Genomic DNA, 16,662 nt, shown 5'->3' on the forward strand with positions numbered 1-16,662 from the left:
ATATGAATCATGACTGCCTGAAGCACCGTGGGATGCCTAGAGTGCTGACTGAACTGGCCTAGTAGGATGGCCTCTGCCAAATGAACTTTTGCCTCCAGATGAGGCACCAATAAACCCCCCAAAGTGACGAGGCCTCTTCTCAGATACCGTCTCTCTACCCTGAATATGAATCATCTCGATCCGCCTTGCAATCTCTATCGCCCACTGGAAAGGAATATCATCCCTTATCTCCTTGACCATCTGCAGTCTAATACCAAAGGTAAGGCCGTTAATGAATCTCCTTACTCTCTCCCTCTCGGTAAGGAGTAAGATAACTACATGGGGAGCTAGGTCCACAAATCGGATCTCATACTGGGTAACAGTCATGCTACCGTGCCGAAGGCACTCGAACTGCTTGCGGTACTCCTCTCTCAAAGTGAAAGGAATAAACTTCTCCAGAAAAAGCTATGAAAACTAATACCAAGTGAGGGGCGGAAAATATGCCGGTCTACTCCGCTCAAAGTCCCACCGCCACCTCTTAGTGTAATCGGTCATCTGGAACACTGCAAAGTCGACTACATTGGACTCAACAATACCCATGTTGCATAATACCTCGTGGAAATGGTCCAAATAATCCTGTGGGTCCTCAGAAGATGCACCACTAAAATGAATAGGGAAGAGCTTGTGAACTTATCCAACCTCATCAATCCCTCAAAAGACATCGCGGGCCTCTCCTCGGTCTGTGTAGCAATAACGGGTTGAATGACTCCAATCGCTGGACAGTCGGAGTCTGATATAAAGGGGGCCATCTGCTCCGGAGTGTGAGTGGCAGGAGTCTGGGCTCCTCCCCCAGCCTGAGAGACAGCTGGTTCCACCGGAAATGCACTGGTCTAGGCCACGCGCTCCATGAGGCTCACTAAGCGGACTAGAGCATCCTGAAGTACGTGAGTGGATATAAATCCCTCGGGGACCTGAGCGGGTCCGACTGGTGTGGTCCAAAATCATAATGTGTACACCTACCATAATCGTCAAAATATCGATCCGAGATCGTTTACTAAGAATGTTGACCGTGATCAACTCTAGCCTTATTTTTAGTCAAAATTTTCATTTTTGTCAAAATTTCATATAAAAAGATTTTTGAAAAGTGACACAGACCACGCACGCAAACTAAGAAACATCAAATAAACCTACGAGAGGTTTTAAAACTCGAAAATAAATACTAGTACTCAAAATGACCTATTGGGTCGTCACACATATTGAGTGCATTTGTATTGAGACCATGGGGATGGTGTAGGTTAGGGACAAGATGTCCTAATGTTCAGGGAGTTTTAGTGGTGCCTCATTTGGAGGCCGAGGTCGATTTGGGAGGCCAGTCTAAGCAGGCCAGCTTATAATTCACCGCCATCCAGTCAAAGAGCTTCTGTGTAGTCTTCATTCAGTGCACTCCCAGCACAGAGTTCTCATTGTACACAATCTGTTCAAGGCTCATCAATACCCAATTCTTCTAGGTGGCTATTCTGGTTCACGAGGTCCGACTCAAGCCCCCTAGTCATTCCCAGTCAGAGGTTGCTATGAGTGTGGAGATTTGGGGCATGTTGGAAGTATTACCCTCGTTTTCACAGAGATCTAGCGTAGTAGGGAGGCAAGACTATGGTTCCCGAACTGGTTACTACACCACCCACTCAGCCAGCTCAAGGTGGAGGTCATATAGGACATGGTCATCCTAGAAGGGAGCTCAGTCTAGTGGAGGCCAGGCCAGATTCAATGCTTTCCCAAGGAGGACCGAGGCTGTTTCTTCTGATCCAGTGGTTACATGTATTGTTTTTGTTTGCCACAAGGATGATTTATTATTATTTGATCTTGGTTCCACTTATTCATATGTGTCATCCTACTTTGTTTCTTGTTTGGATATGCCTCATGGTTCTCTTGATGCTCCTGTGTAAGTATCTATATATGTTGGTGATTATATTGTGGTGGATCGAGTTTATCTGTCATGTGTGGTCACTATTTTTGGCTTTGAGATGGGGCAGGACTTTTTATTGTTAGGTATGGTGTATTTAAGGTGATCTTTGGTATGGATTTGTTATCTCCATATCATGTTATTCTTGATTATCACGCTAAGACCGTAAAGTTGGTAATGTTGGTGGTGCCGAGGTTGGAGTAGAAGGGCTCTCTTGGTTGCACTCCTAGTAGAGTGATCTCATTTCTAAAGGCTCAACAGATGGTTGAGAAGGGATGTTTATCATATCTTAGTCTTTTTCAGAGATGTTAGTGTTGATACTCCTACCTTTGAGTCAGTTCCAGTAGTGAAGGAGTTTTTGGATGTGTTTCCAGCAGACCTATTAGGCATGCCACCCGATAGGGATATTGATTTCGATATTATTTTGGCGTCGAGCACGTAGCCTATCTCTATTCCTACGTATCATATGGATCCAGTGAAGTTGAAGGAATTGAAGGAGCAGTTACAAGAGTTGTTTGATAAGGGGTTCATCAGGCCTAGTGTTTCACCTTAAGGTGCGCCAGTGTTGTTTGTTAAGAAAGAGGATGGGTATATGAGAATGTATATTGACTATCGACAGTTGGGCAGGTGACCATCAAGAACAAGTATCCATTGCCGCACATTGATGACTTATTTGATCAGCTACAGGGTGCTAGACTGTTCTAGAATATTGACTTGAGATCAGGGTATCACCTATTGAAGATTAGGGCTTCGGACATCCCTAAAACTGCTTTCGTACTTGTTATGGGCATTATGAGTTTTTGGTGATGTCGTTTGGGTTGACTAATGGCCCAACAACTTTTATGCACTTGATGAACAGTGTGCTCCAGCCTTACTTGGATTCGCTTGTCATTTTGTTCATTGATGATATATTGGTATATTCCTGTAGTAGGAAGGAGCATGAGCAACATTTAAGGATCGTGATCCAGACTTTGAGAGAGAAGAAACAATATTCTAAGTTCTCAAAATGTAAGTTTTGGTTAAACTCGGTGGCATTCTTGGATCATGTGGTATCTAGTGATGGGATCAAGGTGGACCCGAAGAAGATTGAGGTAGTTTAGAGTTGGCCCAAACTTTCTACCGTTATAGAGATTAAGATCTTCTTGGGTTTGGCTGGTTACTATCGTTGCTTCGTAGAATGATTTTCATCTATTATAGCCTCATTGACTAAGTTGACTTAGAAGGGTTCTCCATTCAGGTGGTCGGATGAGTGTGAGGAGAGCTTTCAGAAGCTTAAGATAGCTTTGACTATGGCTCCAGTATTGGTTCTGCCTTCAAGATCGGGGTCATAAACAATATATTGTAATGCTTTGTGGGTTGGCATTGGGTATATGTTGATGCAGAGCAGTAGGGTGATTGCCTACGCGTCGTGCCAGTTGAAGCCCATGAAAAGAACTATCCAGTGTATGATTTAGAGTTAGCAGATATTGTACACGCGCTCAAGATTTGGAGGCATTACTTATATGACGTGTCTTGTAAGATGTATACGGATCATCAGAGTCTTCAACATCTATTCAAGCAAAATGATTTGAACTTGAGGCAGTGGAGGTGGTTGGAGCTACTGAGGGACTATGATATCACCATTCTTTATCATTCGGGAAAGGCCAATATGGTAGAAGACGCCTTGAGTAGAAAGGGGAAGAGTATGTGCATTTTAATATTTATTCTAGCTGGGGAGAGGCCCTTGGCTATGTATGTTTAGGCTTTGGTTAACAGGTTCATGAGATTGGATATATGGGAGCCTAGCAGGGTTCTTGCTAGTGTTGTATCCCAATCATCTTTGTTTGAGTGCATCAAGGCTCGTCAATATGATGATCCCCACTTGTTTTTCCTCAAGGACATAGTGCAACGAGGTGGTGCTAAGGAAGTGTCTATTGGTGATGATTGTGCACTACGGCTTCGCGGGATTTGTGTTCTTAATGCAGATGGGTTGAGAGAGTTGATTATTGAGGAGGCTCATAGTTCGCGATATTCTATCCATCCGGGTGATACGAAGATGTACCATAATTTAAAACAACATTATTGGTGGCAGAGGATGAAGAAAGATATTGTTGGATATGTTGCTCAGTGTTTAAATTGTCAGCAGGTCAAGTATGAGCATCAGAGACCTGGCGGGTTGCTTCATAATATTGAGATACCGGAGTGGAAGTGAGAACGCGTCATTATTGACTTTGTAGTTAGTTTGCCAAGGACATTTGAGGAGATTTGGCGTTGTTTGGGTCATTGTGGACAGACTAACCAAGTCTCCACATTTTATTCTAGTCATGACTTCCTACACTCAGCTGGCTAAGATCTACATCAGAGAGATTGCATGCTTGCATGGTGTTCTTGTGTCTATTAACACTAGTCGAGGCACTCGATTTACTTCATATTTCTGGAGAGTAATTCAGTGTGAGTTGGTCACAAAGGTTGAGTTGAGCACCACATTTTACCCTCAGACAGATGGGCAGTCCGAGCGGACTATTCAGATATTGAGAGCATGTGTCATAGATTTCGAAAGTCAGTGAGATCAGTTTCTTCCATTAGCAGAGTTTGCATACAACAACAACTACCAGTAGAGCATCCAGATGGATCCGTATGAGGCCTTATATGAGAGGCAACGTCGTTCTCTAGTTGGCTGGTTTGAGTCGGGTGAGGCTAGATTGTTGGGCGCAGATTTGGTTCATGATGCTTTGAAGAAGTGAAATTTATTCAAGAGCGGCTTTGCATAGCGCAATCCAGACAGAAGAGTTATGCTGATAGAAAGGTTCGAGATGTAACTTTTATGGAAGGTGAGAAGGTTCTACTCTGAATTTCACCCATGAAGGGTGTGATGAGATTTCAGAAGAGGGGCAAGTTGATCCCTGAGTATATTAGTCCTTTCGAGGGCATGTTGATCCCTCGGTATATTGATCCCTCGTCATATACGATGAAGATATAAAATCATTAGGCAACTACTCTCTAAGAGAATTATCACAATTGACTACGTGAAGCCAACCGATAATATGTCGGATCCACTTACAAAAGGCCTAACTATAGAGGTAATTGAGAGATCATCAAGAGAAATGAGATTATGGCCAAGGACAAGTCATTGTGGCGGTAACTTTACCTAGAAAACTGGAGATCCCAACATCTAGGTTCAAGAATATAAAAAAATCAGGACGGTTCAACATTCTAAAATAAAATAATTTAGTCTACTCTTGTAATGGGACAATGTTCAACACCAAGAATAAAGCATTAGGAGTTTTTAATAATTTTTAAGTTTGATATGGGGTATATTGAATAGTGTACTTATGGGATGATACGTTTCGGAATTACCTATGTAATATGAAGTATTAGTCGCTTCAAGGAAAATTCTGTAAGGCCAGTTCTCTACGTATTTATGAAATCAAGCGGTATTCATGGCTGAAACGAACACAACAATAAGAACCAAAGACGGTTAAAGATTAATTGTGTGACTTATGGTTGTCTAGGTATACACCAACGTTGGACTGTTCAAATATATCAAATCTACCGATTAACCGAGTATATCCTACATAAGTTCACTACGGCAAGTTCAAAAGGAAATCTACTAATCCAGATGCGATTAATCCTTTCTTGTGAATCACATAGTTTTTCGTGCATATTTTCGTTGTATAGCCATTCCCCATTCATGTGGGGGATTGTTGGGGGTTTTTAGTTCAAAAACAATGTGAATGAGAAATGGAGAAAAAATAAAATTTTGAATTTTCCTTCTATACAAAGGAGCATTGTCTCATATTGGAGGAGAAAAAGATATTTGGAGGGATTATATAAAATTTCTCTTCTTCTAGCTCTTAAAGAGTTGAGAAGAAGGCAAGTCTCGCGTCGTCGTCGTTGTCCCTCGGCTTCGACTTCAATTTCTACTTTGGATTATGATTATAATATGATTAATTGATTAGTTTTTTGAATCAAATTTATTTATCAATATTAATATTTTATTAATATTTAATGACCATTTTTGTAACGGTAATTTACCTTTTCCTCCGATTTTATTTTTCCGTTTTATTTTACATAAATAGCCATTTTCGTAGTAGCTGTTTTACGCAAGGCCTTCTGGAAGAGTTGCACTTCTTAGTTTAAACCCAACATGTTGGCTGAAGATACTAGGATATTCTCTCAAATTTTGTCTTACGAAAAATTCTGAATTCTCCGTCTTCTTCTACATTATTTTCTAATAGAAAGTAAACAAAAGTAAGTGTGATTTGCTACTGACCTTTGCGTTCGTTCGGCGCTGGGGTTTGAAGTACCGTTATACCAGTGAGGTTGTCCGTTCTATCCTGGAAGGAGATAATCCTAAACCTCGGGTACTAGGAGGGGATTAAGTTCCTTAAGGAAACACTATAAATTCAGTGAGCTCGAATATTATTCTAATTCTTCTACGTTTCTGTTTTACATTGTTTAAGTTTCTAGAATTCTTCGTATATAGATTATAACAGAAACACCTAAAATTATCACAATTTTTTATTTAGACATCTTAACTAGGCCTTGTTTCGATTGAATACCTATAGTATACCCAAAGTACCAATCAGACACATTATGCGCTGCCTTGAGATACCTTAAGCTTGTGCTAGTAAGCGCTCTGTACGTAGAACAATTAACCAATTAAATTACTTTGGTATGAAAGATGAACTTAAAATGCAGTATGGAAATCTGTCCAACAAAGATGTTAAATTGACCTGCTTCAAGTGTAATCAACCATTTAATTGGACGTAAGGAGAGCGTGTCGAAACACGCTTTGAGTTTTTTTTTTGGGTTAGCAAAATACGTCAACTTGGTATACTTTGGTATACTGCAAATATTTAATCGGAACAAAACCTAATTGAAATATTTAAATAAAAAATTATGGCAACTTTAAGTATCTGCATAATATTCAGCCTAAAATTAACATAAGATAATTGAAGAGTCCTGCATACGCATTCAACATAAACTTTTTATATTTTATAATTTGATAGATAAAAATAAACCTATAAAAATCTCTTACATTTTCTTTTCAAATATCTGCGTATAAAAATAAAAAATTTAAAAACATTTGAAATATAAAAATACAAAAATTATAATGAGTCACAAAATTAATTGACCACTGATTTCTTTCCGGTCGTCTGAAGTGTCATCGAGTTTTGCCAACCCGCATTGGTCAATCTGACATACTTCATTTATAAGTCCTTCAAACTCGATTCTTAAGTGCCATATACTGACCCCACCTCCTTGTCACACCCTCAAACCTCCCCCCCCCCTCTCTTCACCTCCGAAAAAAAAACCGGAAAACTCCAAAACCCTTTTTTCTTCTCTTTCTTTTTTCTCTATTTCCAAAGGAAAAAATCAGAAACCTTTCAAAAGAAACGCACTCTCTCACGCACACACACACACTTCTCTCTCTGCCGAACCCCCAAAGTCTCCGGTTTTTCATACAGTACACACATACACAGTCATTTCACGAACACCCTTTCTTTTGTTTTGTTTTTTTCGCTCTTTCTCTTTATTTTCTTGTGTGAAATGTGAATACCAACAAAATATATGTGATATCATCTTTTACACTTATTTAGCCAAACAAACAGTCCAAACTCTTGGAAAACTCACCTCCCTCTTTTACCCACACTTCTTTCCTTTTCCCCTATTCTCCTCCTCCAAACAAATTTTCAACCAAATTCAAGAACCCTTTTTTTTTTCTCTCTTTTACACTTTCATACAAAAAGAAGAAGAACAACACCAGCATACCCACATGCATTCATGAGTTGGGTCTGCAGAAGAGACCATTCAGCTACTGGTGGGGTGGTGACGGTGGAACAAAATCTTTCTTATAATGGGTTGTTGTTTATCTCAGTTAGCAGCCAAATTTGCCTTCTTTCCTCCATCACCAGCTACATATCAAGTGAAAAAGCGAGACGACGGAAAGCTTGTTGCTGTTTCAACAACATCAAATATGCCCATTGATGACCCTTCACTTGATGTTCTTCTTGTTGATACCAAAAGAGGCAACAAGATTGTTGCTTTTTACTTTAAAAACCCATATGCTAAGCTCACCGTTCTTTACTCTCATGGCAATGCTGCTGATCTGGGCCAGCTCTATGACTTGTTTCTTCAGCTTAAAGCTAATCTTAGAGTCAACCTTATGGGGTCTGCTTACTTTTCTTCTTTTTTATGTTTTCTACTGTTTCCTCTCTTGAGTGTTTTAAGCTTGATTTGTAAAAAATTGGGTCAATCTTTAATTTTTAAATTATTTTTATTTTCTTTGTTTTTTGGGGCTAGATTGTGAGATATGGGTCTTTGTCTCCTCACCTTTTTTGCTATGTTCCTAGTATTTCTCTCTCATGGGGTATGGTAAAGGTCACTTTTTCCATCCATTTTCTGTACTTGAAGAAAAGAAAAGAAAAGCTTTTTCACATTTGTCTAATTTAAAGTTTTATTAATTTCTACTACACTTTGATCTCTCTATTGCCTGTTACTCCCATGTTTGATCTCATGGTTTTCAGTGAAAATTTCATTGTTAAATAAATAAACCTTTGAATTTCTTTTCTCCTCATCAGTGCCTTTTGATCTGTTAAATTTTGACAGTGAGTTATCATCTTTTTTAACTGAGTATTGGAAAAGCAAAAGCAAGAGCCGTGTGAATTCTCATTGTTGTCACAAATCACTAGTCCCTTTCCAACAGTTACAATTATTTTTTGCTTTTCTTTGTCCTTATATGTAGCGTGATAGATTTTCACCCACAGAATGGGATGTAAAAGTAAAATGAGGGTTTTAGTGGTGTGTCTGGATAGAGAGACATGGGTCCCTATTACTTTGTAGAGGGAATAAAAGCATTGCTTTTTTGTACTGAGACTTGCCTTTGATCTTGCTCTTTTATGTGTTTTTTTCAAATATACATACAGTGTCCATAGGACATGTTCCTCTTTGGTGAGTTTGACGCACATGTCACACTGTTGCCTATCAAGGATGCAATGAGAGTCCAGTAATTTCATTTTTGTGTGTTTGACACGGTTATGATAATTGATCTGAACTGTTCATTTGTATTAAAAAGTACAAAATTATCAGGCTACTTTTGCATATTATAGTAGGTAACTAGGTACTAATGTATAACATGTGTGCCAGACAAAGCTAAGAGAAATCAATTTACATCTTTGATTTTAACCAGAATGCTTTTGGTTAGTTGCATTTTTGACCATTTTACCCAACTCATGTTCATGTTGCTATAGGCTATTATACTTTGACCTGTTTCCTAATAAGTTGTGTTGTTCTCTACTCTTAAAAAAAATGATCCTTCGGAATTTTCACTTTTTGTAATCCATCTCAATTACTATGCAGATATGACTATTCTGGCTATGGAGCATCTTCAGGGAAGGTATGTCTTAAGTAAGAATTTAAGGATGTGAGTGCGGGTAAGTTACTTCTTCTCAGTGTCTTTTTTTTGCATGATGTAGCCAAGCGAATTTGATACATACGCGGACATAGAAGCGGTGTATGAGTGCCTTCAAACAGAGTATGGAATTAGCCAGGAAGATTTGATTCTCTATGGGCAATCTGTCGGAAGTGGCCCAACATTACACTTGGCAGCTAAATTACCACGGTTAAGAGGTGTGGTTCTGCATAGTGGCATTCTTTCAGGCCTTCGTGTGCTTTGCCATGCCAACTTCACTTTTTGCTTTGACATTTACAAGGTAACTAACATCCTTCAAGGAAATAAAAATTAACTTGTTGAGGTCTTTTTCTTTTTTTGACTGTGTTGTCGTCTTTGAGCATTTTGGCTTTGGCAACTTCTCTATCTATAGCTTTAGTTTGTAAGAATAAATTATGGAAGCTTCCTTTGCCTCAAGATACGAAGAGTAACTCATGTTTTTTTTAATAAAGCAACCGAATAACTTTAAAATGTAGGCCTATGAAGAAGGGTTGTTAGAGAAAAGTTGCAGTCAAAGTTTTGAGCTGATTCTGCTGCACTTCATGAAACTTGTAATGATTCTGAAATGTTTGCAATTATTTTTTTTTCTTGCCAGTGGCCTGAGTAATTTATTAGGGGAACAACTTGAATACCTTATATATTAATTTGTGTATGTTCCTTGGGGCTATCGTAAGATCTAACAGCTATGTTCATGTGCAGAATTTAAACAAGATTCAGAAGGTGAAAAGCCCTGTGCTTGTTATACATGTAAGTTGTTGTTTTTTTTGCATTAGTTGACATTTACATTTAAATTTCTTATGCAATGTTGACATTTTAAGTGATGAGGGTAAGATTAAATTTAACTAATATAGAGAAGAGAACAAATGGATATGGACTTTTATTTCTTTTCAACTAAAGAATCCTCTCTGCCATGAAGACAATCAGAGATATAAGAACAACTTCTTTCTCTTTTAAGCTCTGTTTTCTTGATTCATGATCTCCATATGTGACATCTTGAGAATATCCTTTTGGGATGAGACCTTTTGGATCATTATTGTTGTTATACGATAAGATTCTGTCCCTGTATAACATATAATGCTGTTTAAATATAAATTAAGAAGGATTGAGTTTGGAAAGGAGATTTTGATTACTACGGAAGAAATAGTATTCATATGCATAATATCTTATGGTAATAATAAAAAATGAACCAGTGGAGTTAAACTAACTAAATTCAATGTTTGATGATTGAAATTTTTTAGTATTGATATTAATTTGTCCGACCAGATTTGAAGTCACCGAACTGTTAATACTTTACATAAAAGTCTCTGGTTAGTTGGCCAACACATCCATTTGCTTCCCTCTAGCATTTTGCGGCAAGAACTTCTAGGCTGTGTGTTTATTTATAATTATAAATTTAGCATACATCTTTCTTTCACTTGCAAACAGATGTGCGTCCTTTTTGAGGAGGCTCTCTAATCGCTTCGGTGTTATTTACTCTAGTTTCAGGTCTCTTCATTATTCTTCTTGATCCTATAAAAAGAACTCCTAGAATCCCAGTTGCTGAACCTAGTTCCTCTTCTCTTATGGCTCTTTTGCTTATTCATGGTTCCCTGCTAACTTTTGATTAAGAGTTAAGATCAGTGGAGCAATAAGCACCCAAGGGTCTGACCAAGTGGTCAATGTAGTGGGTTAAAAGTTATTTTTCGGTACCTGTGCTGGTGGGGCACCACGTTTATTACGAAAAAAAAGAAAAAGATCAGCAGAGCAATAAGTCGTGCTTTATCTAGTTGGCCATTTGACAAGAGAGATTATGAGTTAAGAAGCACTGTTGGGTTCAGAGTATCATGATACTAAATTGGAAAGAGCACGTGAATCATCAAAAGCTGATAGGTCCAGAGTTTCCTACAGGACCTATGGAATCTTTTAGCCGAATTGTTTGCATCTTCACTATGATTCTGTGCATGCCATGTGGTAAAGTTTGTGCATTCTCAAGTATTCTCTGCTGTTACAATGTAGGATTTGTATTAGCACAAGAGATTTAACTCAATCTTCTGGTGAAATGGCATGATAGATGAAGATGTAACTCATAGAACTAACATAAAGCTAAAATAGGATGATTAAAATGGAGGGAGACAGAAGTATTTTGTGAAGGAAATGTACCTGATATAATAAAAGTCAAGTTGTGTACAAGTATCATGGCGTCAACTGATGATCACAATATGTTGAATTAGTCTGATACAACATCTCTGTTCAGCATTTGTGAACCTTCTTCTGGAGATTAGCCCATCTACGTCTGTTTCCCATACATTCCACCCTTTTAGTTTATAAAAATGAGCACTGCCCAAATTGCTAAGAGCCAAGTTGATTACCAGAATATCTATTCAAAAATTGTAGGCTTTTGATATTTTTATTCAATGAAGATATGGACAATGCGTTGATATAGATGGCACCTATCAAAAAGATCTCTCAAGTCTCAACAGAAAAGATAACACAATGTCGTAGGTTTATAGTAAGCACATTTTATGCATGCTTAAAATAACATGCCAGAATGCTTATCAGCTCATGTTGGGTTGTACATGCTGTTTATTTAAAATAGGTCACAGTATTATACATGCTGTTTGTTTAGAATAATTGATATTTGAAATCCTCGTCTACAATCGCCTTTTAATTTCTGATGACCTAAAAAAAAAATACCCAGTGGGATCCCACAAGTGGGGTCTGGGGAGGGTAATGTGTACGCAGACCTTACCTCTACCTTAGGAAAGTAGAGAGGCTGTTTCCGGTAGACCCTCGGCTCAAGAACAGTGAAAAATAATTTCTGATGACCTATGGAATAAAATTTCCTACACTCGTGCTTTATGGGTCAGCTAGAATATGGAGGAAAGGAAACAAGGTAAATATACTTAAGGTCTTTCTCTGTTTTATTGGTGCATCATCTTGATGGGTTCCTACTAATGTTTTACAGGGCACAGAGGATGATGTTGTAAATTGGCTACATGGTAATGGACTTTGGAAAATGGCTAAGGATCCATATGAACCCTTATGGATCAAAGGGGGAGGCCACTGCAACTTGGAACTCTACCCAGATTACATCCGCCACCTTTGCAGGTTTATTCAAGAAATGGAGTGCATGACCACTGAAATCAGGCTTAAAAAGATCAGACAAACTCTACGTCCGCCTAAGAGATCAGATACAACCATTTCTACCAACTGCTGTTGTCGAGTTAAATGCAGACTACCTAATTGTCTAATTTGCTCAAAACTGAGCTGCACAAAATGTTGTCTTTGGCCCAAATGGCAACTCAAATGCTTGTCATGTTGTAAACCTGGCTGCCTCAAATGTTCCTGCACGTTGCCAAAGTGTTCATGCGCGTGCCCAGAATGTTCATGTGGATGCCCAAAGTGTTCGTGCACGTGCCCTAAATGCTCATGCACATGTCCAAAATGCTGTTGTTGGAGTGTAAAATGTTCGTGTTGGTAATTGTTTTGCGGTGGGTATACGTATTGGTTCAGGTGAAAGGGAATAGTTTTGTATAGTTTGCACAAGTTGTGGATGGACCTCCAAGATGTGCAGTAGTCTTAGACAGTTGGACATGAAGTAGTTATTTAGAAATTTATTTAAACCTTTAGAGTTTTATTCTTATCATTTCATCGACGCTGTTAAGTTATTGTATCTCCTCTTTTAGTCCTACTCATTCAATTAAGATCCTAGTCCCTCTTTGATTGCTGAATTCACATTTCTCACCTTCTTCGGAATCTGGACTATATACAGGACAGATATCATGTTCTAGATACAGCCTTTAGTACTCTAATTTTTGTGTTTGTTTCAACGGAAAAAGAATGAAGTCCTGATGAGGGGAACGGCTGTCCAACTCCCCTAAATACATGGGAGCCGATGCTGTTCTCAGTCTGTCACTCTGCCCTAACAACGAAAGGGAACTCCACATTCCAGAATATAGCATCCACAGGTATAATCTGCTTGTTATTGATGATTGATCAAACTCAATAGAAGAACCGTGTCATGCACAAATTTAATGTGCTGCTTTTGATTAAATGAGTGATTGCAATGCCCTTTTGGTTATATAATTCGGAAGATGATCACTTAGATGATCGTTTCCTCAACAATAACTCAACCAGTAAGACTGAAAACGTAATTGAGTTCATACTCCTTTTTCCTTTAACTCTCTTACTATTGTGATATTCATTTTTAATGCGGAAAAAGGCCAAATATATCTCTGTACTATGAGAGAAGGTTTAAATATACCTTTCGTTATACTTTGGGTCTAAATATACCCTTGTTATTATACTATTGGTTTAAATATACCCCTCGTCCGTTAACTTTGTCTAAGATGGACATTTAATTTTACGTGGCACTGATATTTGATGAGGTAGATGACACGTGGTATGCCACCTCAGCGCCCATAACCCGTTTTATCCCTTCCTTCTTATTTTTTTTTCCACCCCTAAAATTTCCTTCCCCTCCATCACCATTATCGCCACCACGAAGGATATTGTATTTCATTGACACCATCACAAGAAAAGCCACTTGGAGAAGACGCACACTTTAACTCTGAAATTTCACATAGATCAGTCGAATAGCTAGTCCAGTAGAAAAAGGAAATCTGAATCGTCAAGGTCAACATTGCCTAATTAACCGATCGAGCGAAAGTCTTTGCCTTCTTGATGATGAGCCTAGGTACGAATGACCACGGAACATCCAACTAATTAGGTATGAATAAGCAACGAACTGTACAAAGAACACACATTACTCAACCTTAGAAACATTGGTTATTACGTTTATTTCTTATTTTTCCTTTCATTATCAATTTAAATTTAATCAATTTAATCTGCTTTCTCTTTATATTCAAGCATTTATTGATTGATTTCAACCACCGCTTTCCTTATATTCATTCTTCTTTAGCTTCAATACAATTAGCCATCCCAAGAAGAAATTTCTTTTCGCCAGAACTCGTGATGATTTCGTCAACTAGGACTTTCTGTGAAGTGACTAGAGAAACCTGTGTGTATCCGAGTTACAGAGACTTCCTTTGAACTTAAGGAAATTATATTAGTGATGGTGGCAATGAAATACAATATCGTTCATTGGTTCCAATTTTTGTGCATCTATTCTTGCATTTGCATATTTGTGTATTGACCGACACATTCTCCAGTACCAATTTGATTTGCTTCCTGGGCCTCTCTTAATTGGGCAAGAAGTCCGGGTGAAATTCAAAAATATTCAGATTTATAGGTGGTAATTGAAAAATAGCCACAGTTTCAAAAGTAATCGAAATTTAGCCACTTTTTATGTAAAGATAAATTTGAACGAAAACACTATTCAAAATCCGGAAAATATTCCAGCATAATATACTTTATATGTGAACTTCCAGCATAATATACTGGTCCAACATAATATGCTGGAAGTTCATACACAAGTGCTCCAATCTCTAGTATATTATGCTGAAACTTTCCGTGTGCTGGAGTTCCAACATAATATGCTGGAAGTTAATACACAGGTGCACCAATCTCCAGTATATTATGCTGGAACTTTCCGTGTGCTGGAGTTCCAGCATAATATGCTGGAAGTTCATACACAGGTGCACCAATCTCTAGTACATTATGCTGGAACTTTCTGTGTTGCAGCAAAATAATGACTATTTTTTAATAATTTTACAAATATTGGTTATTTTTCAATTACATGTCCAAAAACTAGCTAATCCGTGCTATTTTCACCAAGAAGTCACAGCAGAAGGCTCTTTCATTTGGGGTCCAAAGTGATTTGCTTCTTGGGCCTCTCTATTTTCTTTTTCCTTGTTAATTTTTATTTTTTGAATATTTATTCGATGACAAAAAAACTGTTTGAAATGATGGCAGTTGTCGTCTTATACTTAAATGAACGAGCTGGAATATGAAAAATAGAAGAACCATAACCCAATTAATCACGATTGTGCGATAAACTTCATGTGAAAGTTACAAGTCATGCACTTATTTGATTTGATGCATGCAACAGATGCAAAAAAATTATTGTATGGTGTAACGATTTGATCGGTCATTTTGAGTTTTAGCGTTTCGTTCGGTGGTTTTAGATCTTGAGTAACTTCAAATTTTGTATTATGACTTGTGTGTATGGCCGATTTTAGTATTTGAGCAATTCAGGATAGATTTGGAAAAATGATTCTCATTTTAGAAGCTTTAAGTTGGAAGAGTTGACCAAGTTTGACTTTTGCGTATTTGATCTCGGATCGGAGTTTTGACGGTTCTATTAGATTCGGATGGTAATTTTGGACTTAGTTGTATGTTTGGAATTGGATTTAGAGGTTTCTAGATTGTTTTGACTTGAATTGGCGAAAGTTGGATAGTTGAAGATTTTGAAGGTTGATAGATTAGACTGAGAGTTGACATTATTGATATCGGGTTCGCATTGTGGTTCCGGGAGTTGGTATAGTTCTGCTGTGTCATTTGGGACTTGCATGCAAAATTTGAGGTCATTCCAAGTTGATTTGATATGGTTCGGCGTGAGTTTTGAAAGTTTAAAGTTCACTAGTTCACTGGACTTGAATTAAGGTGCGTTTCATAGTTTTATTGTTGTTTGGTGTGATTTGAGGCCTCGAGCAGGCCCGCGTTATATTTTGGGACTGATTGATGTGATTGGACGGGATCGCAGGGGGCCTCAGGTGTGTTTCGAATGGGCTACGAGCTATTTATTCATGTTTTGGATTGCTGATGGTTGGTGTCTGATATCCTTCTTCGCGATCGCGAATAATACATTGTGTTCGCATAGAGTATTTTGGTGTTGGCAGCTTCTCTTTTACGCGTTAGTGACTGAGCTCCGTGTTCGCGAAGTAGCCAGGTGCTGGGAGGAGATTAACCTACGCGATGGCTTGGGCGTTCGCAATAGTGTAAACGTGAACGCGAAGGCTTTTCTCAGGGCGGAGGATTTTTTGTCTTCGCGAATGCGATGAGGATCCCACGTTTGCGATAAGTATGACTGGGCAAACTTATATAGCACTCTATTTCGAGGGTTTTTGTTATTTTATCATATTTTAAGTTGGAGAACTCGGGCTTGGGCGATTTTGGAGGGGATTTTCACGATATGGATTGGAGTAAGTATTTTTTACTCGGATTTGTGTTTCAACCTCGATTTTAGTGTTTGATTGATGATTTGAATTTGAAAAATGGGGAATTTTAATAAAAAGTTTTCTAAAACATAAATTGATGATTTGAAGGCCAACTTGAGATCAGAATTGGATGATTTTGGTATGGTTGGACTAGTATCGGAATAAATGTTCAGATTTTATGAGTTTTGTCGGGT

General features: G+C 38.2%; 3 protein-coding genes across 3 annotated transcripts; 2 read left to right on the top strand and 1 right to left on the bottom strand.

Moving 5' to 3' along the window:
- Positions 1-36: 36 nt before the first annotated feature.
- On the bottom strand, positions 37-366 carry LOC138897549 (uncharacterized). The gene has a single exon (XM_070183529.1). It carries the CDS (start codon positions 364-366, stop codon positions 37-39), a length of 330 nt encoding a protein of 109 aa, XP_070039630.1.
- Positions 367-3,698: 3,332 nt separating this feature from the next.
- Positions 3,699-4,130, top strand: LOC138897550 (uncharacterized). The gene has a single exon (XM_070183531.1). The coding sequence runs from the start codon at positions 3,699-3,701 to the stop codon at positions 4,128-4,130; it is 432 nt and encodes a 143-aa protein (XP_070039632.1).
- A 3,184-nt stretch (positions 4,131-7,314) lies between these two features.
- LOC104101466 (uncharacterized) lies at positions 7,315-13,081 on the top strand. Its single transcript, XM_009608910.4, has 5 exons — positions 7,315-8,092; positions 9,281-9,317; positions 9,397-9,633; positions 10,071-10,118; positions 12,316-13,081. The coding sequence occupies exons 1-5, from the start codon at positions 7,779-7,781 to the stop codon at positions 12,829-12,831; spliced, it is 1,152 nt and encodes a 383-aa protein (XP_009607205.1). The 5' UTR covers positions 7,315-7,778; the 3' UTR covers positions 12,832-13,081.
- Positions 13,082-16,662: the final 3,581 nt, after the last annotated feature.

Source organism: Nicotiana tomentosiformis, chromosome 8, assembly GCF_000390325.3.
Source record: "Nicotiana tomentosiformis chromosome 8, ASM39032v3, whole genome shotgun sequence".
Taxonomy (NCBI): domain Eukaryota; kingdom Viridiplantae; phylum Streptophyta; class Magnoliopsida; order Solanales; family Solanaceae; genus Nicotiana; species Nicotiana tomentosiformis.

Coding starts and splice junctions, on each gene's coding strand:
- LOC138897549 (XM_070183529.1), bottom strand. CDS start 366: ATGACTGTTACCCAGTATGAGATCCGATTTGTGGACCTAGCTCCCCAT.
- LOC104101466 (XM_009608910.4), top strand. CDS start 7,779: ATGGGTTGTTGTTTATCTCAGTTAGCAGCCAAATTTGCCTTCTTTCCT. Junction 9,318..9,396: donor ATGGAGCATCTTCAGGGAAG/GTATGTCTTAAG, acceptor TGCATGATGTAG/CCAAGCGAATTTGATACATA. Junction 9,634..10,070: donor TTTGCTTTGACATTTACAAG/GTAACTAACATC, acceptor GTTCATGTGCAG/AATTTAAACAAGATTCAGAA.
- LOC138897550 (XM_070183531.1), top strand. CDS start 3,699: ATGAGATTGGATATATGGGAGCCTAGCAGGGTTCTTGCTAGTGTTGTA.